The 22212-nt window shown below is 34.5% G+C and overlaps 1 protein-coding gene across 1 annotated transcript; it reads left to right on the forward strand.

Annotated features, from left to right (window-relative positions):
• Window positions 1-577: 577 nt before the first annotated feature.
• LOC142530095 (diacylglycerol kinase 7-like) lies at window positions 578-14391 on the forward strand. Its single transcript, XM_075635872.1, has 12 exons — window positions 578-1004; window positions 7190-7312; window positions 7441-7578; window positions 7662-7747; window positions 9448-9535; window positions 10852-10927; window positions 11018-11100; window positions 11482-11552; window positions 12900-12977; window positions 13159-13246; window positions 13612-13728; window positions 14008-14391. Exons 1-12 carry the CDS (start codon window positions 663-665, stop codon window positions 14164-14166), a joined length of 1449 nt encoding a protein of 482 aa, XP_075491987.1. The 5' UTR covers window positions 578-662; the 3' UTR covers window positions 14167-14391.
• The last annotated feature ends 7821 nt before the right edge of the window (window positions 14392-22212 follow it).

Below are 22212 nucleotides of genomic sequence, written 5' to 3' on the forward strand. Positions count from 1 at the left end.
CTCACAAGAGATCTACTAATATCGGTATGTTGCAAGTTCATTTTCTACTTATTTTTTTTCCTTTCTTTTATTTAATTATTTTTAATTCATATATTAACATAGCACTATAATTCCTCACTAATTTTATAATTAAATTTTTATCTTTAATTAAATATAAAACAAATGAATTATAAAAAATATTTTACAAATACATAATCTATTCTATTATATTAAGATTGAGCACATGATAGTAACTACCTAGGATGACACCAACTTTTTCTTTCAAATTTATTCTTATACGATACTAATATTACACTTTTGTTATTTTGTTTTTGTTTTTTTAAATTTAAACACACATTTTTTTTATTTTTATGATTCAAATATCAATTTAGTCACTTCATAAATTTTTAAATTATACTTTAATCCATCGATAATGATAAAAACAATTCATAATTAACTGCTAAGTATAATATAGATGGGATTGATGTACAATACAATCGACCAGAAGTTAAACCGTTGAGCACGTGGAGGTTTTTCTGTAATTTTGTTGATATCTAAGCCCAATCTTATAAAAACAAACCCCCACTCCCCCCTACTAAAACCACACAATTCACTCAAAAATCTTTGAAACCATTTTTCCCACAAACAAGCCAGGACAGAATCGTCAATCGCCACCTCACGGAATGGGCTCCCCGGGAACGCCAACTCGGGTCGGCTCGGCTCGGGCTTCTCTCGTCGACTCCATACGCGGCTTCACGCTATCCGGCGTGCGTATCTCCAAGGAGGATCTCAGGAAGAAGATCACTTTCCCTGAGTACATCAGGCTCGCCATAAGGACAGCGATCCAAGCCAAGGACGCTGAAGCCGCCTCTGTGTCTCGTCTTTACGAGTCTGCTCACGCCGAGGGAACCGAGCCTGCTGCCCCGCCGGAGTATCCGATCGTTGTGTTTATTAATTCGAAGAGCGGCGGGCGGCACGGGCCCGAACTGAAGGCTCGACTTCAGGAACTCATGGCCGAAGAACAGGTAATCGACGAATTTTCAAAATTGGTTGAATTGAGTACGTGCACGAGTTCACATCTAACGAGTTGTAGATGGTGACGTTCATTTATTTTTCTTTTTGAAAGAATTTGACAATTCAACTGCGTGTGTGTCTTTAAATTTTTTTAAAATAATTTAATTAAAAAAAAACTTGTTCTTTCCTATCTCCTTTCTTACTCATGGGCTTTCTGATTAGTGACGTGACGAAAGAGAATATTGTTTATTTGAATATTCTGATTTTTTTTATTTTTGAGAATTTATTATGTGTTTCGAGTGGTGAAAACTTGGATCCGAGCTATGTTTAATTTCGTCTGTTTGGAATATTTATTTTTCTCCTTTATTTAAATATATGGGTAATTGAGGGCACGCCCATGTATAAAAAATAGGATTTAGAATTGAAATTGGATTTGAATTTTAATTTCATGGAATTAGAATTCTGTTTTGAAATTAAAAAAATAATTTTTCTTTATTTTTTATTTTTAAATTTTTTTTATTAATAATATTTCTATAAATACTATTTTTTTGTAAGAACAAAAACTTATTTTAAACATATAACAAATATTTTTTTAATAAATGGAAAAATAAGATGAAACTAAAAATAAAGTTACCAAATTTTATAAATTGGGTTTTTAATATTAAAATTTAAGACAAAAAAGAATTTGATTTTTCTCAAATAAAATTAAAATAAATAATAATAATAATAATAATAGCTTGAATTGATGATATAGATTTTGCATAAGTGGTATTTTGTAAATTTTTTTAAAAATATTTAAAATTTATTAGTAAGTTATAAAAAGTTTAAAATAAAAATAATAATATTATTTTTAAAACTCAAATCCCATTACTTTAGTTAAATGAAATTCCATCAAATACCAACTCTATTTTAAAATCTCATTTTACCGAACTCTAAAAGCCAAACACACTCTAGTTCTGTATCTTCTGTTGGAAGTGCATATATACCGAACTCAGGTCTTTCTCAAAATCAGTTGGCACTTTCTTCGTGCCCTCAAGATAAAAAGCAAGCATTATTCTTTGCTTGATAAAGCAAACAAATTCTCTCTCCTTGTTTGGTGTTTATTTATGTATTCTGTTCTAAAGATTGTTATGTTTCGTGGGAAATAATTTTGGGGAAATATTTTAAGGAAAATAGCAGAAAAGGTTTTGGGGTGTAGATAAACAAGTAATTTTTTTTTACAATATTGCACGTGTTGTGTGCTCGTATAATTTTTTTTAATTGAATTTTACCTTTAATTTATTTTATTTTTTAAAAAACTTGACATACTATTATAGGATAAATGCAATATGTCATATATTAAAATTTTCAAAGGGTAAAGATGATAATTATAAAGCTGTCTGTGCTGAAGTGACAATTATCAAAATGAATTGATGTAATATTGACAAATAACAAAAATTCCATACCACGGACCACTGCCATGCTCACTCTTAATATAATTACTAGTAAAGTTGGCATGCATGTGTGAACGTAAATTAAATTTTTATCTAAAATAGAATTTTATAATGTACATGTAATAAATTTTAAAATGAAATATAATGACATTTTAAGTAATTTAAAATTAATGTTTGAACTTTTAATTTATGATATTTTTTTAATCACCAATTTATTATGCTTTGTTTTATTTAAAAAATAATGTTATTTATGGGGAAGGGGTTTTTTGGGGGAAATATTTGGTATGGCTTGAGAGACCAAAAGTGGTTACATCATATATTTATTATCATATAGATTATACGAATTATAGAAAGATGATGCATAATTTATTATGTAGTATATTTGAAAAGTGTAAAAAGATGAACTAAAAGTAATACTCCCTCTATCCCATTTGTATAGACTTATTTGTGTTTTCACACAAATTATGAAAATTATCGAAAAATCAAAATTTCACGAATAAAATTTTGATTTTACCCTAATTTATTAGTATTTTGTTAAGATATAAAAAATTGTTGGAGTTGCTAATGTATTTAATGATTTGAACATGAACTAAAAGTAACTCTCTACCGGCCCTCCAATTACTTTGTTCGATAATCTGCGAGCAATTTGTGAACTTAATAAATTATTAATTAATATTAATATAATACAGTTAAATAGTAAATAAATATATTTCGACTCTTTCGAGTCTATATTTCAAGCAATAATACGAATAGTTCGCGACCATGCTCGGATATTTCGAGTCAAGTTCGAACTCAAGCCTGGGTTAAAGAGGAGGGTTGCGTTAGGTTGCCAGCCAGTGTAAAACTTTGGCAATTTTTATGTATAGACCCCTTTAACTATTGTGCTAATGCTAGGATGTTCCCCGAAATGAACGCGTTGCATGTCCGACTGAAACATCTCGGCAAGGATTATCTCCTAGTGGACTCGAGTTTAGTGTTAAATATGTAAGAGTCCTCGTACGTGCAGGGTCCTACTGCGATGCTTAGGAAACGACCGCCATACCTCAACGGGAACTCTGATGTAGTTTTAAATAATCAAGATTCTCATGTTCTAAGTTAGAGAAGAATGAACTGCACAAGGATACAAATTGTCTTAGATTAGGCACGTGAAATATAGGGACCCTCACTAGCAAAGCTATGTAGGTGACAATGATTAGGAGAAAGATTATTATTCTATGTGTGCAAAAGACAAAATGGCTAGGGGAGAAGGAAAGGACAATAGAAACCTCAGGTTTTTAAGTTATGGTACGTAGGAAAAATCAAAACAAGAAATGGAGTCGGTGTCGTTGTAGATAATTTTTATGTGATGCAGTTGTAGGGGTAGTTAGGAAGAGATAATATAGCAACACCTAAGATAGATATAGGAAAAGAAAAACTAAGTATATTAATAGTTTCTTTTCCTATTAATCATACTTGAGGTGCATAAACGCTGATATATTAATAGTTTCTTTTCCTATATCAATCTTAAGTGCAGTTAATAATCTCTCTTTCTAACTACCCCTACAACTGCATGATATAACAAATTATCTACAACAACACCGACTCCATTTCTTGTTTTGGTTTTTCCTATGTTCCATAACTTAAAAACCTGAGGTGGTACGAAGAATTCAACCAAGCGAGAAGATTTTAATCGGAGATCTAAACGAGCATGTGGGGGAAGGAAACGAGGATTTCGATAGAGTCCATGGGGGTTATGTTCTACGAAGACGTGATGAAGAGGGAAAGACCAGCTTAGACTTCGCAATAGCATATGAGCTAACATAGCTAGAACGTATTTCAAAAAGAGTGACAAACATTTGATAACATTAAAAAATGGGAATAATAAATCACATATTAACTTTGTTGTGGTCAAGAAGATGGATAGGAAAGCGTGCAAGGTCATCTCTAGAGAAAGTTTAATCACCCAACATAGGTTTTTGGTTTTAGATACACGTTTCAAACATGGTATTCTTAGAAGTAAAGTTTGTACAACTCCTAGGATCAAGTGGTGGAACTTAAAGGATGAGAAACGAAATGCCTTTTAAGGATAGATTAGGAGAACACGCTTTTGAAAATATACATGGGGACGCTGATGAGACTTTGGAGAAAACACTCCATGTGAAAACGGTGGCTAGAGCATTCTTGGAATAGCAAAAGTACGGGTACCACCAAATAAAAAATCTCGGTAGTGGGAAAAAGAAGTACAAGAGAAAGTGAATGTCGAAAGAACCGCCTATTATTATTCTACACTTGTAAGAATGGGAAAACTTGAAAAAAATGCACCAGCCAAGAAAGAGGTCAATAAAATAATTCAAGAAGCCAAAGATAAAGTTTCAAAGACTTTTATCGATAGCTTGATACTATACAAAGAAGGAAAAAGAAGGTCTATAGAATAGCTAAAGCAAGAGAGTGGAAAATAAGAGAGCTAAATCAAATAAGATGCACTAAATATGAGTCAAATAGGGTGTTAGTGAATGGTAGGGAAATAAAAGAGTGATGAAAGAGGTATTTTCATCACCTCTATAATGAAGGTCAAGATAACCGACCTAACTTGGGAAATTTAAGCATGTTAAAAGGAACATAGAAACACGAGCTTTTAAGAATTCGATCTTCAGAGGTAGATGAAGCCTTGAAGAAAATGAAAAATGGAAGGGGGTAGGACCCAATATATTCCGATCGAGGTATTGAAGTGCCTTAGGAATCAAGGAATTTGATGGCTTACAAAGTTATTTAACAAGATAATAAGAACGAAGAAAATGTCAGACCAGTGGAGTAAGTATTGTAGTTTCTTGTAGTATTGTAGTTTCTTGTTTAAAAACACGGGAGAAATACAAAACTGGCAAATTATAGGGCAGTAAGCTAATGAGTTAAACCATGAAGCTTTGGGAAAGATTGATTGAGAGAAGATTAAGAAAATATGGTAAGCTGACTGAAAATCAATTTGGATTTATGTTTGGATGGTCGATGATGGAGGCTATACACCTCCTCAAACAATTAGCAGAAACACGTTGAGAGTAGAAGCGAGATTTACACATGGTGTTTATCGACCTAGAAATGGCATATAACAGAGTGCCGAGAGAAATTATGTTGAAGGTTTTGGAAAAGAAAGACATAAGAGTAGCATATGTTGAAGTCATGAAGGACATGTATAAGGACATAGTGACAAAGAGTAAAGACCTCAGGATGATTAACTGAAGAGTTTCCTATAAAAAATAGGGCTGCATCAGGGATCGGCTTTAAGCTCTTATTTTTTTGCACTTGTCATGTTTGAACTCACTAGACGTATTCAGGACAGTGTACTTGGTGCATGTTGTTTGTAAATTTCAATGACTTAGTGTATGAAACTCGTGAATGAGTAAGTGTCAAGCTTGAAACTTGGCGAGAATGATGGAAAAGAAATGTTTTAAGCTTTGTTGAGTAAAGACAAAATACATGGACTTTAAGTTTAACAATGCTATGAGATAAAAGGCAATGATTAAAATTGGAGGTGCCAAATTTACGGCGAGTGAGGCCTTTAAGTATCTAAGATCATTCTTATAGAAATGTGGGGGAGATTTATAGAGATTTATCACATAAAATACAAGTAGGATGGTCGAGGTAGAGTAATGTATCTGGTATATGTGTAATATATGTTATCCCTAAAACTCAAATGGAAGTTTTACAGAATAGCGGATAGGTCATCTATTTATGTTATATGGATCTGAATGTTGGTCAGTAAAACGTGCACATAAGTAAAAGATTAGTCACAGAGATTAGGATGCTAAGGTGGTTGTGCGGACATACAATAATGAATAGACTAAGAAACAAGTATATAAGAGAGAAAGTTGGGGTTGTCCATATCGAATAAAATTGAGGGAGACACCTAATATAGTATTGACATGTTGAAAGGCGACCGATAGAGGCTCCACCTAGAAGATGCGAGACCATGACTATTGCTCATATTAATAGACAAAGAACGAGACAAAAGAATACTTGGATAATAACAATTATGCATGATATGCATTATCTAAATATAGATGATGATATCATCGGAGATAAAACATAATGACGTAGGGGATCTATATAGTTGACCCCACTTAATGGGATAAAGTCTTGTGTGTTGTTGTGTAAGCATTTTACTGCGTAAATGGAGAATATTCCACCCTCTATTTCAATTTTCATACTACCATTTTCTTTTTCCCAGGTCCACAAATAAGGCCTGTTTCTTTAATGTGAAATTGTGAATCTTATTTGCAGAAGTGAAGTAATATACTTGAAATTAGGTGGCATTTTTTAACTACAATCATAGAACTTTGGGATTAGCTACAAACTTATTGCTTTAAACTTTTAAGCTCGTGTCTAAAATTTCATGATAATAGGGGAAAATAGAATAAAAGAAAAGCATTTCCATTGGCAACTTTTGCAGGAATCATATATGCCCACGCTTGATTTTTAGATGATCAATTTTTGGTAGCTTGGTTGCATGTAAGAGATTGCAAGCATAACACTGATTTACGCCATATCCTTTTTAGCATCGAGGAAGTGAAATTAGAGTTTATGTTTTATTAATTCAAAGATTCTACCATGTGATATTATAGATTAGGTGTCTGTTGGAACTCCATAACTACTAGCATTATCACAAAATGTTTTCTCTGTTTAGCGTTAAGCCTAATACTTGTTAAATACCAGGAAAATGTGATGCAGAGGTTACAATGACGAACATTCATATGTGGCTTTCTCATTTTTTCCTGTTATACGTTGACCAGGTTTTTGACTTATCAAACGTGAAGCCTCATGAATTTGTTGAGTATGGATTGTATTGCCTGGAGAAGTTTGCTAGTCTTGGCGACAGCTGTGCTAAAGAGACTCGTGAAAAACTTAGAATAGTGGTATATATCCGCTGCTGATATGTTTTTGAGTTTTTTTTGCTACCTTCTCGCCTGTGCAAAAATAACTTTTGCAGTAGTGCATGTAGGCAATTTACACACAGACCTTGAATGTATCTAGCATATGACAGGTTGCGGGGGGTGATGGTACTGTTGGATGGGTCCTTGGTTGTCTTGGAGAGCTTAACAAACAGGGTCGACTTCCAATACCAGCAACAGGAGTTATTCCACTTGGAACAGGGAATGACTTGTCGAGGAGTTTTCATTGGGTACGCATTTAATAATCTGTGGCAATTTCATATTCCCCATCATCTAGCATCTTAGATTGGTCGTTATTTTAATTTTTTTGTAGGGTGGATCATTTCCTTTTAATTGGAAATCATCCATTAAAAGAACTCTTGACAAGGTAGCCAACGGTTCCCTTGCCCATCTGGATAGGTTAGTTTTACACTTTGTTAATTTTGATTATCTTTTTAGACCTTTTTAGCGTACTAGGTTACATATGTACATGTATATTTTCTCAACAAATTTTTGGCCGACTTTTTGGGTTAAGGTATTGTACAACTGTAGAAACAATGAGGGAAAATGGGTGGCTAGAAGATTAATACTTGGTAAATGATCCTGTGGATACTCTCTTGAGGGCCATTTTTTGATGGCATGATTTCTTTAGGAAACAAAATTTTATTAATAAAATAAATATAGATGTACATTTGAAGAAGAAGGTATCCTTTTGATCCATCTATAGATACTAATGGTAGATGGCTCAATCAAAATATTTAGTCCACTAAAAATAAGTTGCATCATTATTATTAATGCTCATATAGGTTGGCAACAGATTAATGATGAGGTAAATCGAGGTTTTTAGGTCTTTATACATGTGCACAAAGTGAAACAATATTGGATTTTTCTGACAATTGAGACACACCTTTTGTTCCTTTCCCTCCAAAGCTCCTACAAGATTATCATCATCACCAACTTTCATAATTTTCTGGCATTATCTCTTCCAAACATGTAGTTGGATTCACACAAGTTTGTTACATTTTTTATCCACGTCCAATGAGACCTAGATTCTTTCCGCATTTTGTTCCATAAAGACGTTGAGAAACTGCACGATGGATTGATATGATCTATAGATTCATCACGGTCGTTGTGTAGAACGCTCTCCATTGTAGAACATCATGTATATTCAGTTTATTAAGTAACAAAATCCAACAAAAAACTGGAACCTTATTTAGAATAGAGATTTTCCCTTCGAGGGTATAGAGTGTATAACATAACTAGGTCAGGTTGTTTGTCCGAGAACAAAAAAAATTTTGCAGGAAAAGACACCTGCTCTCTAACTCCCAAATTCTGCTATCCTCAACTCTCTGCATGATCTTGCCAGCTCTAAGCAAAGTAAAAATGACTCTAGCTCCTCCTCTTTCTTAATGCGAACCCCCTCCAGAAGTGAACATTTAATGAAAAAGAAATATTATCATCGAGCAAATCTAATGCAGCGATAGGCATATATCTTTCCGATTCATTAAATTACATTTATATTGCCCTTTTTATCTGTCAAATAACCATAGCATTGACTGCAGCAGATTGAATGTGTGAAACCTTTGGTCTCATTCTTTCTACTTCCATACCTTCAAAAAGTTGCAACTTTTTAGAACAAAATTTAATTTGAAGGACAAGATTGTAGGATTGATGATGGTGTGATTGATTTGATTGTTTTATTTTAGAAAAGGTTGTTGATGAATTCACCTAACAGAGGTGTAAAAATAAAGATGTGCGACGTTGTAATTTGTAATGTGAGGACCTGAAATTGTTGAATTTGATGGAAAAATGGTTAAATTGTGGTGGGTTTGTCAATAACTTGTCCTAATTGTTAATAAGGAAATCTTTGGTATGTTTGAAGATTATAGTTACTCTCTCTTGGAAATGGCTTATACATCTCCATTTCTCTCCAAGTGTCTCTTTTGGAAAATATAGTTGCGTCGTCGCATTGTCGCCACAAACTATTAGTTGTCTTTTTTCATGACCCTTTGTTTTTATATAGAAAGTTGCATGTACATTTACTTATCGGAATAATTGTTTTGTTTTCATCAAAAGATGCATAACCTTTGGAGTTTGACGAATGCAACTTTAATGTGCAGTTGGCATGTTCTCATATCAATGCCATCTGGGGAAGATTTGAAAACCCCTTATTCTCTCAAAGCCACCGAAGAAACACCTCTTGATCTGGTTTGTAGCCCAAGTTAATTTAACTGTCTTTGTTTTTATTTTGTTTTGTTCCCGTGGGTTATTTTCAGTTAAAATTGGTACAAAAGGTAAGTAGCTCTGTACTTCATCTAGTCATGTTTAGTAGCTACCTAATCTTATTAAAGTGATCATTCTATAAATGCAACACAAAGGTTATTCTCATAGCAAATGAGTTAGTGGCATGGGAATGCATTTGGATTGTCTTCTTCAGCAGTTCATATTAAGCTTATTCAATACAACTCATGAACTGTGATTTTTTGGAACGATATTCTTGAAGATGTTGGATCATATCATAAAAATCTATGTTCATTCATAAAGAAGTTTAGTTTAAAAGATATTTTCTGGGGAAGAGTAACTTTGGAATCACAATATCGAGGATTTCATTTTTCGTTTTTTGGTTATGCGAACTTTTAAGATGATCTTTGTCTCTTTACGAGCTTATGGTCTCATAATTGTTTTTAATTTAACTTGTCATAGTTTACAAACTAATGACAGCAACCAGTTAAGAACAGGAACACCAATTAATTAGATCTTTGGACTACAGTAACAACTTGCCAATTGCCTTTCTTGCCTTGAAAACGTTTGCCCTCTATTACATCTGTAGAGAACTGGAAAATAAGTGACCTGTGACACACTCTTTGAGTACATCTATCATATGAAGATAGGCTACAACTAGAATTTCAGAAATCAAATTCATATATTCCTAAATTTTCATCTTATTCCAGTTAAATAATGCTTTTTGATAGATTTTCTTCTCCTCAGATTCCATTTTTTTGGTGAGGCGTGCATGTTTCATTGTTTTTTCAAAAATGGTGGCCAGTATCTTAAATAGAAGTTCGTTGCTTTTCCTAACCATCAGTTTGTACTTTTCAATTGCAATGTTTCTCTAGCTGAGCTTACATCTTAGTTCAACAAATGGTTTGATAATTTGTTAAAATCACAAGAAATTATATTTAAAACAGAAGGTTTCCGAGAAAAAAAAATGAATGGATTATTTTCTTTACTCTTACTTATGTGGCTCGGCCGCTCCATGTCTTGATATGGCAATTGCATGGGTAGTGATTTATTATTCTGTGCTCAAGTTATACTAATTTATTTATATGTGGTGCATCGCCTACTTTATTGCATCCACAGTCGAGCATCACACAAGCTTGTGCTTTGCAATGTTGAATTCAAAAACTTTGTTTTAACTGGCCCCGTTTAAAGGCAATAGCACCATATATTTATTATTTTTATCATGTTGATACTGAAAGTTACAGGAGTGCTTGATCTATGTTATTAATAAATGTCATATGTAGGAACTTGAAGTTGAAGGGGAGTTACCAGAAAAGGTTTCCTGTTATCAGGGAGTCTTTTATAATTATTTCAGCTTAGGTCCGCTTTTGATTTTTGTTAGTTTCTTCTCTGTTTAAGTTGTGCTCACATGCTTTTAGTTGAAATAATATCTTTGTTTTGTGCTTGAAGGCATGGATGCACAGGTTGCTTATGGTTTCCACCATTTGCGGAATGAAAAACCTTACCTTGCTCAGGGTCCTATTTCAAACAAGGTGCAAATTGTTCTTTCGTAGTCCTAGTTTTCTTTGATTTTCTTCTGCTTAGCATTAATTCTAGAATGAAGGTTTAACTTAAGGAACTCGGAATTTTCTTGTTTTAAAGGTGGGTTATGTGACATTTGGATTTGACGACGATAAGATTTTGAAGATTTAGATGTGATTATGCTATTTCCTTTAATATTCCTTTACATTGGTTCTTAATCCTGGTGCTACTTTATTTTCATCGTATTTCATTTTCGTTGTGACTAAAGTTGGCGCTGCATATTTTATATATTTTCTCGAAATATGCACAACAATCATGGACATGCTTTTATATATCTACATAGTTTTCATTATCAAGGGGCAGTAATACATGCTAACTTTTATTTATTACAGTTAATATATTCTGGATACAGTTGCAAGCAAGGGTGGTTTTTCACGCCATGCAGCAGTAATCCAGGTTTAAGGTATTTGTTTTACTTGTTCCCGAATTTGAATTCAGTTTTTGTAAGTCAGTGCTTTCTATACTAACTACGTTTTGTCGTATCAGGGAATTTAATGAGATTTGGTATTGAAAAATCATTTTAGTGATGAGAGATATTTCCAATTGTAGAATTTTATAGAATGCTAATCGTGTGTGGTATCAGGGAATTTAATGAGATTTGGAACTGAAAATATCATTTTAGTGATGAGAGATATGTTATTTAAAAAAGGGGTCGGTATTTCATGGAATTTGATTTAACTAAATGTAACATGAGATTCGTGAAATTTGAGTTATGGAGAAAATAAAATCATTTTTATTATTAAATTTGTATAACTTACTCATAAATTTTCATTCTTCTTTTCTTTTCAGATTTTATAAGATACAATTTTCCTACGATTGATTCACACCCACTTATATTAGAAATTTTGAAAAAAAAAATTCAAATCAATAAAAAATTCTTTTATATTTAAAACCTATAAATTATTTCTTCTTTTAAAAAACTTCACTGTTTTTACTAAAAATTTAATTTACCAAAATTTGGTAATTACTTTTGATAAACTTTATATTTTTCATTTCTTGCAATTTAAGAAAAATATGTTGTTCATATGTTTAAATTTGATTTTCGTCCTATTCTTGATAAACAAATATGGGTATTTATATAAATATGCTTAATGCACATTGATTTTTTAAAAATAAGCAATACAATGTTTTTTATTATCAAATAATATTATTTTTAATTGTCAAATCAAATTGTAAAATAAAACACCGAAATGGAATTTCAAATACACAGATTTAAATTTTTAATTCCAATTCCAATTCTTATTTTTTGTTCATCCAAACATACTACTGTAAGAGAATATTTGTTTGTGTCACATGGTGCATGTCTTCCTTTATTGAGATATTAATTTTGAATCTTAGTTAACAAGTTTCTTCAATTTATTGCCAAGTTAACCGCAGATGGACTTTACTATTGAATGATTGCAGTAATGTACGCTTGTATTCTGGAATTCTGAATTTACTCTAATTATAGTACTTCTTTATTAAAAATTAGTTTATTGTTATCAATTTGCTACTTGATTTACAACTCTGCATCTTTGCTCCACTTGATTCTTTCCAAATTAAGTGTGGCATTAAGATATATAAAGCACCTTCTCTCCACACATGCTTGAGCATATTAACACTTGTTCATGTCATAGGTGATTTTACTTGTGGAGTAACAAAGAATTAGGCATTGCGACGTTGATTGCTGCAAACTATGTGATTCTCCTTGGTCCTTACAGATTTATTTCTATTAAACCATGCAATACATTTTCATACTAATGTTGTGCAGGTCTTTGAAGAACATCTTAAGGATCTATGCTAAGAAGGTTAATTCTTCAAAATGGGAGCAAATTCCTGTCCCATCAAGGTTAAGTCCATTTGTTTGCTCAGAGTGCATCTGAACTTATTGCCTGCTTACAACAATTGTATTTGAACAATCGCGATCTCCATCCAGCTTTACTAGCTAATTCTTTTCATATAATTTGTTTCTGTACTTAATTTTTTGTACACTTTGAATTAACTCTCAATGACTCTTATCCATCTTCCAGTGTGAGGTCTATAGTTATCCTCAATCTTCCTAGCTATGGAAGTGGAAGAAATCCATGGGGCCATTTAAAGCCAAATTATTTAGAAAAGGTAAAAAGTTTCTTCACACCATGCAACTTTCCCAGTCTCTGATGTACCAAATAATTGTTGATTGTTTTTGTTTTTGTTTTCCTTAAGCCTCAGCAATATATGTTGCTTCACGCTCATTATTCCCCATAAAGGGGCAAAAAGAGATATAATGCATTTTTTTGGATTCATGTATGTTGATTCACTTTCACGTTTCCCCATAAAAAGGACAAAACTTATAGTGCACCTTTTGGTTTCATGTGCATTATTCATCTTAAGTGTTTTTATATTTTTGGCTTGATGGTGAATGTATGGTGATCAATATGTTAAATAGTTGCTTCATATAGATTATTTATTACTGTTCTCGTATTTGTCTTTTCTTTTTCTAGAGAGGATTTGTGGAGGCCCATGCTGATGATGGTTTACTAGAAGTTTTTGGTTTCAAACATGGGTGGCATGCTTCAATGGTTATGGCTGAATTGATCTCAGCAAAACACATAGCCCAGGTACTGTAAGAACTTGGTTTAAAATGTATACTTGTCAATTTTTTTGTGCAATGACATGCAGACAAATGCTTACTGGAGAAATATTAAATGGCATTATCTGCTAAAAAAAATACGGTAATTATGTATGAACAATAAATCTTGTTCCTTTGAAGCACGTGAAATATTTTCAAATTGCTGCATTGTTTTTCTGCATTAGGTTTTCAGCGAAATCGCTGCTGTTGTCAAACAACAAACTATGGTTTTATATATTACTAATGGGCCATACCCCGCAATTTCCAGGTCTCGGACATTCGGTTTGAACTTAGAGGTGGGGAATGGACAAAGGCGTATATGCAGATGGATGGTGAACCTTGGAAACAGCCCATGAACAAAGAATTCTCAACATTCGTGGAAATTAAACGGGTACCATATAAGTCTGTTATGGTCAAGAGAGACTAGATTTTACTTCCTTCTGTTTGCAAAGTTTCCTCCGCCTTTTGAAAGCTTATAGTTGTATAGATCCAATATTTTGTCTTGTATCCTATTTATCGCATAGGGGAATTTATTTAGTCTGTCGTAGACCCGAATATGCGTTATGTAAAATCTCCCAAAGGTTGTTTTAGACATCTTGAGGTTGTATGTATCTTGATCCTATATCGTTTCTACAAGTTATTCCTCAAAACACGAGAAGCTGTGCACAATATAGCATGTTGTATCAGTAATTCTTTGATCACCAAATTGATTAGAGTGACTGATCCTATAGTAAAATCATAGGTAGGGTGATCCCTTGAAAAGTCTTTGTATATAGTCTTGTCACTATTCTGGGACCGATGAACATGGACCGTGGTTCCTACACAACTGAAATTTATTCTTTCTGAAATTATACATTCGCACTTCTACGATCTCTAATGAAATTCACAGGCCTGATACAATTGAATCTAAGTGAGTCATATTACTCATATTTCGTGTTTTAGTTTCAGTGTAGATCGCATTGTATCTAGTAAACTGCAATTTTGGTTTAGAGCTTGAAATTTTTTTTTCAATTAGTATTTCATACGATCTTTCAATATATCCTTTACAGTAAGTAAATTAATCCCAAACTTTACATGCTTCATGTCATTACCCAGTTTTGAGTTCTGTTGGTTTCTAGGAATTCCTTTCCCCATTATTATCAGTTCCCAGGCATAACTTAAGAATCTTGAAATCGTTAATTAGATCCATTTCTTGAATCCCTTCATCACCATGCTTATAGCCTTATAGGCATTTTTGATAAGTTGTTGATCTCTTTCTCCACCAAGAGTAGCATCACTGCCGCAATCATGTAAAGATTCTTCAGTGTACCCCTGACCTCCGGGCAACATATCTCCTACAACTATGATACTCTGGGCGGCATTAACTTTCGAATTACTGAAACGTAAACAGTTCTTGATGACATGATAGATATCTATCGTCCTGTTAGTTAACCTTCGTCCAATTGACGTCCCAAAACTGAACAGAGCAAACAAAGTTACCGATCCTACAATAATAAAGAAGCTGGGAAATTCAAACACTGTGAGAATAGATAGGTGTCTGCTGCGAGATTGTTGAAGCAAGTGGATTTTTGGTTCCATTCTCATACAATGAATTGAAATTGACAGGTCCAATTTTCTCTTCTGCTATTGCCGATGCATTCATCGTATCATATACCAGTAAGCCACCAAGATTGAGCTTCATAATTGGACCTGTAGAATTTTTGAGAAGCATATTTATGTTCCATTTTTCTCTAAAACTTTGGAGATAATAGAGTCCTCCGCATGAGGCCTTATTCCCACAACTCCCTCCATCAAATCGTGGGTGGCTAGATCCATTGAATTCGTGTAGCTAGGTAAACTATCGGTGATCCATGGACGACTGTCGAAGGCCGGTGATTTGGGTTGTTCATATTAAATTATATTTGGGTCTATAATTTTTATGAACAAATTAAATTATAATTATGGCTTGTAAAGATCCATAATATAAATAATTAAGTAATAATAATTATGAAATATACATGAAAACACGTGATTTGAGATAGTTTTTTTGCCGACTAGTTGCTGATGCTAGGCCTAAGAAGCCACCAGTTTCCCGAGAACATTGCTTTGTCTAAGGAGTTTGGTTCTTAAAGTTGCCTTAACTCTATCAGTTTTTCTCGAGAGCACTCTTGAAAAATGTAAATTGGCTTATTATTAATAATTATTCTATAAAGAATTAAGTGAAGTCAAATTTTTTTTCATTTAATCGTATAATTTTAAATAATTAAGGTTTAAGGACATCTCTTAATTATGCAAATTTATACATTAAGTTGACTTGGATTACATTATGGACAAAAATTGTAATTAATTATATAAATCTAATAAATTTTATCTCATATGAACTTTTATTATATTTATGTGATTAATTAGGATGAAATTTCAAAATATATTTTTCGTAATTCACCCACGGGAGTTAAGAAAAATTATTTTGATAATTTTATTAAAAAGTTGCATAAAATTTAATTGAATTAAAACTTTAGCTCACATGCAAGTTATATGTCACTAGATTTTTTGTACATGATTTATATTGGTAAAATATGAAATTTCCTCAAAATATTTTTGTAATAAGCATGTTCATTAAATTTCTTGCAGTACAACATGTTAGTTTATCTGATATAAGTTGTGATATCCTCCCCAAACCCAAAAGGGATAATTACAAAGTGTGGAAGGAAAAAGTTTTTTTATAATTAGGGTGTATGAATATTGACTATGACATAAGAAAAAAAGAATCACCTGCCATAGATGTATTTAGTGAACCTGATGAGGTTGATCTTTATGAAAATTGGGAGCTATTTAATCGTCTTTATGTTATGTTCATAAAGACTAATATCTTTGTTGGTATCCGTGGTTCGATTGAGGGGCATGAAAAAGTCAAGGCGACAAGGCCTTGCCAGCACCTTAATAATGAAGTTAACTTCAATAAGGCTCACAAGTGTAAAACATGTGTGAGAGCATATCATGAAGATGAGGAATATATCGGCTCGATTGAAAACACTTGAAGTGGAAATATCTGACAATTTTCTTGTGCACTTCATTTTATGTACTCTTCCACAATATCTTTTAAAATTTCTTACAACGTACATAAGAATAAGTGGTCAATTATTGAATTGATGATCATGTGTGTTCAAGAGGAAGGAATGGTGTTGATGGAGAAGAGTGATAATGTTTTTCTGACTGCATAAGAAAATTCTGAGAAGCAAGCCAAAGTCAAGGGAAAAAGAAAAGGAAAAATTTCACTTCAACCTAAAATCAAGAAATAATTCAAGTTTTTCTTTTGTAAAAAGACAGACACATGAAGAATGATTGCACCTGTAAGGCCCGAGAATTTAATTACCATAACCTGAAATGATTTGGTGATAATAGATGTGATTATCGGAGGAGTGGAAAAGACATGGAATTGAAAAGAAATGTATGTGCATGGTTAATGGTGGTGCGTGACCAGAAGGTATTGCGCATATGCGCGAAGAGTAAGCGCGCATATGCGCGAGCTGTGCGAAGAGCCAAGATGCGAGATAGAACTCTTGGCGCATATGCGCGGCGATGAGCGCGCATATGCGCGAGGTGACCAGTAGCACAAGTGAGAATTCCAGAGAAATTGGCGCATGTGCGCGAAGAAGGAACGCGCATATGCGCGAGGAGAGGCATTGGTGATTATCGAGTCCAGAGAGTTCGGCGCACATGCGCGGCGTGGAGGCGCGCATATGCGCGAGTGGTGATATGCCGAGACAATAGGTCTCGCGCATATGCGCGGAGGTGAGGCGCGCATATGCGCGAGCTGCCGAGAACATACGCACTGAGACCAGTAGGTCTCGCGCATATGCGCCTTTTTTTAGGAATTTGAAGTTTGTGCAAAATCCGTTTATCAAAATTTGAATCCGAGTACAGCACCGAGTTCCTAGCGACGACAGCTACAACAGGATGTAAGTTTTATTGAATTCTAATATCGTTTGAAATGATGATATTGGGGAAATTGTGATTTGACTGATATTATGTGTTCTGGGTATATTGATCAGTATATAATTGAAGTCAGATCGAAGAACATACTGGTTATGTAATTGTTATGATTTTCTGAAATGATATGACTGAGATTGTATAGATTTGAGATTATGATCTGTTATTGCTGAGATTATGAGTTGTATCGATAACGATTATGTCTCGTGATATTATATCTGTGATATTGAAATTGACGGGATTATCGAGACTGTATTACTATGCTGTTGAAACATCAGTAGATTGGTATCGATCAGATTCAGTATTGATTTTGATTGTATCGTTCGATCGTGACATTGATCAGAATATGTTTTGAAATGAGTATCGATCAGAACAGGTCTTGATTTGAGTTATACATTGATACAATGTATTGATATTGTTGTTGCCAGATTGATATTGATAGGAAGTGAGTTCGAGACTTCGACAGAGTCCGATCGACAGAACGGAACGAAAGGTATAAATTGATGTTGATGCGGGATTGCACAACTCGAGTTGGATTCGACTTGAGTTTCCCAAAATCACATACTTTATGTTATTGCATTGTTATTTGCAATTGAATGTGATTGATATATTTGGTCTATGGATTTATAGAAAATGTATGTATTGAGTCATAGGCGGATGTGGCTAGTCGTATACATTTGATCTCGTGACAGAGGTGCCTGATTGTGATGGAATTGTCACTGGCCCATTGCACATTGTCATCGAGGTTTGGCTATATCGAAGTGGATATAATTGGAGTTTCTTCTATTACTGATGTTCGATATGGATGCCAGGGTCGATAGGCCCAGTCTGTGGCTGATTCGCCAAGACGCCGAACGTTTGGCCATATCGGAGTGGATAGAATTGGAGTTTCTTCTATTACTGGTGTTCGATATGGAAAGAGCCAAAGTCCGTGAATAAGAACATGCCACCACCCCGATCGGGAGTGTAGGTGGGTGTATGCTCTTATTCCGATCGGGATCCCTAGATTAGGACGAGTCGAGTCAGAGTCCATGAGTCACTGAGTGTGATTCAGAGTTTATATTGATTCATGTTTCTGATTTTGATACATGTTATGAATGTTTATTTCATGCTTTTATAACTGTTTATATGACATGCATGTATACATGATTTATACTGGGAATGTAATTCTCACCGAAGCTATCCGGCTGTTGTCTTGTTTGTATGTGTGCTTGACAACAGGTGGGACATGATCAGGAAGATGATGAGAGATTAGAGTTAGCGTGGAGATCCGGGCCCAGAAGCAGAGTAGGATTCAGCACTGGATATATAGTCGTTGAACCTAATTGAGATAGAGACATGTAGTACATGATTGTACTTTGGTATTGACATGTATATCAGATAGATCATTATTACGTTTCCGTATTTATATTTTAAAAAGAAAAAAAAAATTTAGTCCCACTTTTCTTAATTGTTATATTTGACATTAATAATGAATAAGAAATGAATTAGCGTCCGGGTCCCAACAGCAGGTGGTATCAGAGCGATAGATCCATTAGATTGAGACTAAGATAGAGGCTAGGGAGCGGGGTAGAATGAAATTTCTTTCCTTGCATGTGATTGCTAGCATGATTTACTGCTTTGTTGATACATGTTACTTGATTTATCTGATTTGATATAGTAATATGCATTATTGAGGTTGAATCAGAACCGATTCTTGATCAGCTGTAAGATGATCAGAGGAGGACTGAAACTTGGAACAGGTTGTGGTATCTGGTTACTAACCCTTATGATAATCAGATTAGCTCATCGAAGAATTCCAGAACAGGGACATATCTTGCTTGATCAGATGGATGTATCAGAAACTTCGATGGAAGTACAGTTCAAGAGGTTTCAGTCATTGACACCGTCGATTCTGAGGGGTACTGAGACGACTGTTGATTGTGAGAATTGGCTGGATGATATAGAGATACTGTTTGATTCACTTGAGTATCCAAATGAACGTAGAGTTAAACTGATTGGGCATCAGTTACAGGAAGTCGCAAGGAGTTGGTGGATTGCAACCAAAGAAGCCTTGGAACAGTGTGGTACGGTGATTACGTGGAAGATCTTCAAAATTGAGTTCTATCGAAGATTTTTCCCAAGTTCGTACCGAGAGGATAAGAAAACGGAGTTTGAAAATTTGAAACAGGGTCAGCTAAGTATTGAAAAATATGTTGCTCAATTTTCTACCTTGCTACGTTTTGCTCCTCACGTGGCAGGGAATGATGAAGCTGTAGCTGATCAGTTCATCAACGGATTGACTCCTGAGATATTTGCACTTGTAAATGTGGAGCGACCCCAGCATTTTGCGGATGCCTTGAGTAGGGCCAAGAGAGCCGAAGCCAGTTTGATGAGACAGAAAAGAGCTTCGTTTGTGCCTCTAACATTGAGACCACAACAACCTCCTCCCAGATTTGAGGGTGGCAGCAGCAGTAGCGGAAAGAAAGACTTCTTGAAAGCTAGAGGAAAGCAATTCAAAAAGTCAGGGAGTAGTTCTTCTAGCTCCGGTGGTGCCCGACAGAGCCAGAGTTACACCGGGGTCTATTGTAGCACTTGCGGAGGGAGACATCCGACTGAGCAGTGCCAGGGAGTGACTGGTAGTTGCCGTATCTGCCGACAGTCGGGACATTTTGCTAGAGTATGTCCACAAAGAAGTTCCCGAAGATTCCAAGGAGCAGGAGCATCTGGTGGCAGTGACAGAGGAACAGACCCAGGATGCACTTGATGATATAGTGATAGGTACTCGTTCTTTTATGATGATTATGTGTATGTATTGAGAGACATACGAGCACATCCTAGATATATGAATTCTGAATAAATTGCGTTGATGTATGCTTTGTCTGTTGAGTCTGTATCTGCGGTAGTTGTTATCTCTTTACCTTTTGAGGAGAGTTTTGTATCAGTGAATTCTGTGAGACATTGGATAATGCAGTAGGATAAGAATGAGATTGAGTTAACTTACGTTGTACTAGTATTATCTGATTCTGACCGCATTATTGATATTGATGTGTTGGCCAAGTACAGAGCTATCGCAGACTATTTCCAGGAAATGGTAAGATTCGGACCTGAAATGGCCGAAAAATGAATATTGTACGGTAAGGATTATGGATTTAGAATACCTTTGATATATGTGATGTTCATGACTCGATGATTATCGAAAGGAACGGAGTGATTCCTTATGTATTTAGTTGATTTACTGAAATGGAGCATATCATTGACTGATTTGCAAGTGACAGGAGCGTTGCTAAAGTCGTCCCAGATGAACTTCCGGGTTTGTCGTTAATCAGGAAGATTGATTTCAGCCTTGACTTGATATCAGGTACTGTTATGATTTCTAGAACTTCGTGCCGAATGATACTGATTGAATTGAAAGAATTGAAAGATCAGTTAAAAGATTTACGGCCTGAGAGTTACATCTGATGGAGTGTTTCTCGTTCGAGATGTATCAGAGTTGATAAACGGTGTGTTAAGAAATATTTTGATAATTCTGTGTTTGTGTTAGCTTTTGATATTCTGATATATTCGAAGAATATGACGGATTTTGTTGAATATCTGAGAAATTGTATTGAATATTCTGAGAACTGAGATGTGGTATACAGAAACTGTTGGGATGTGAATATGGACTGAGACAGATTGTATTCAGAGTATAGGGCATCCGGAGACAATATATATCTGTTGATCTGAGTATAGTGAGGCCGTGACCAGTTGGCCGAGATTGACGTCAGTGTCAGATATTTACAGTTCTATGAGTTTGGCAGATCAGTATCGATGAGTGATGTTTCGAATCTGATTGAATATTGCTGTTGTTTTGAAATCCGGGTTTGAAACAGATAGCAGACAGTGTAGAAATTATATTGTACCGTCCGAACCAGAACTGATTTTTATAATTAAAACAGTCAGAAAGTTGATCAGAATGTTCAAAACTCGATATTTACAGTCAGAACAGAGTATCGACCAGAATATCAGGTATGTGATACGGCATTGTATGTGAATAACCGAGTTGTTGTGCCAGATGTTTCAGATTGAAATGACAGGTATTGTCAGAAGTGCACAATCATCAATTCAACATTCATTCTGATGGCAAAAAGGGGTATGATAATTTGAAAAAACAGATTTTGGTAGAAACAGATGGGATCAGATTTGATAAAGTCGTTACTGAAATGTTTGAATTATCAACAGATGAAGACAGAAAGAATGAAACCAGGAGATTGGTTATATAGCTTATCGATTCTTGAATGGAAATGGGATTACATTTCCAGGGATATCGTGATGAAGCTATCGCATTCCTTTCGGAATTGAGCACTGATTGAGTTAGGAGTGACAGACTGACCTAGTCTGCGAGTGCTAGCTCATACATGAAAACCTATAGATATGATTCTATTACTGAGATTCCTGTCAGAAATGTGGTCAAACTGCACAGAGTGTCGAGAGTTGATTATATCAGACCGTGATTTTGGTTGACTGTACAACAAGAGTTGGGTAC

This window comes from Primulina tabacum, chromosome 16, assembly GCF_025594145.1.
Source record: "Primulina tabacum isolate GXHZ01 chromosome 16, ASM2559414v2, whole genome shotgun sequence".
NCBI classification, from domain to species: Eukaryota; Viridiplantae; Streptophyta; class Magnoliopsida; order Lamiales; family Gesneriaceae; genus Primulina; species Primulina tabacum.

Excerpts from the sequence above, each read along its gene's own strand:
- LOC142530095 (XM_075635872.1), top strand. The coding sequence starts at position 663 with ATGGGCTCCCCGGGAACGCCAACTCGGGTCGGCTCGGCTCGGGCTTCT. Across the intron at positions 10,928-11,017 it reads TTATAATTATTTCAGCTTAG|GCATGGATGCACAGGTTGCT; the intron begins GTCCGCTTTTGA and ends TTGTGCTTGAAG. Across the intron at positions 11,553-12,899 it reads AGCAGTAATCCAGGTTTAAG|GTCTTTGAAGAACATCTTAA; the intron begins GTATTTGTTTTA and ends AATGTTGTGCAG.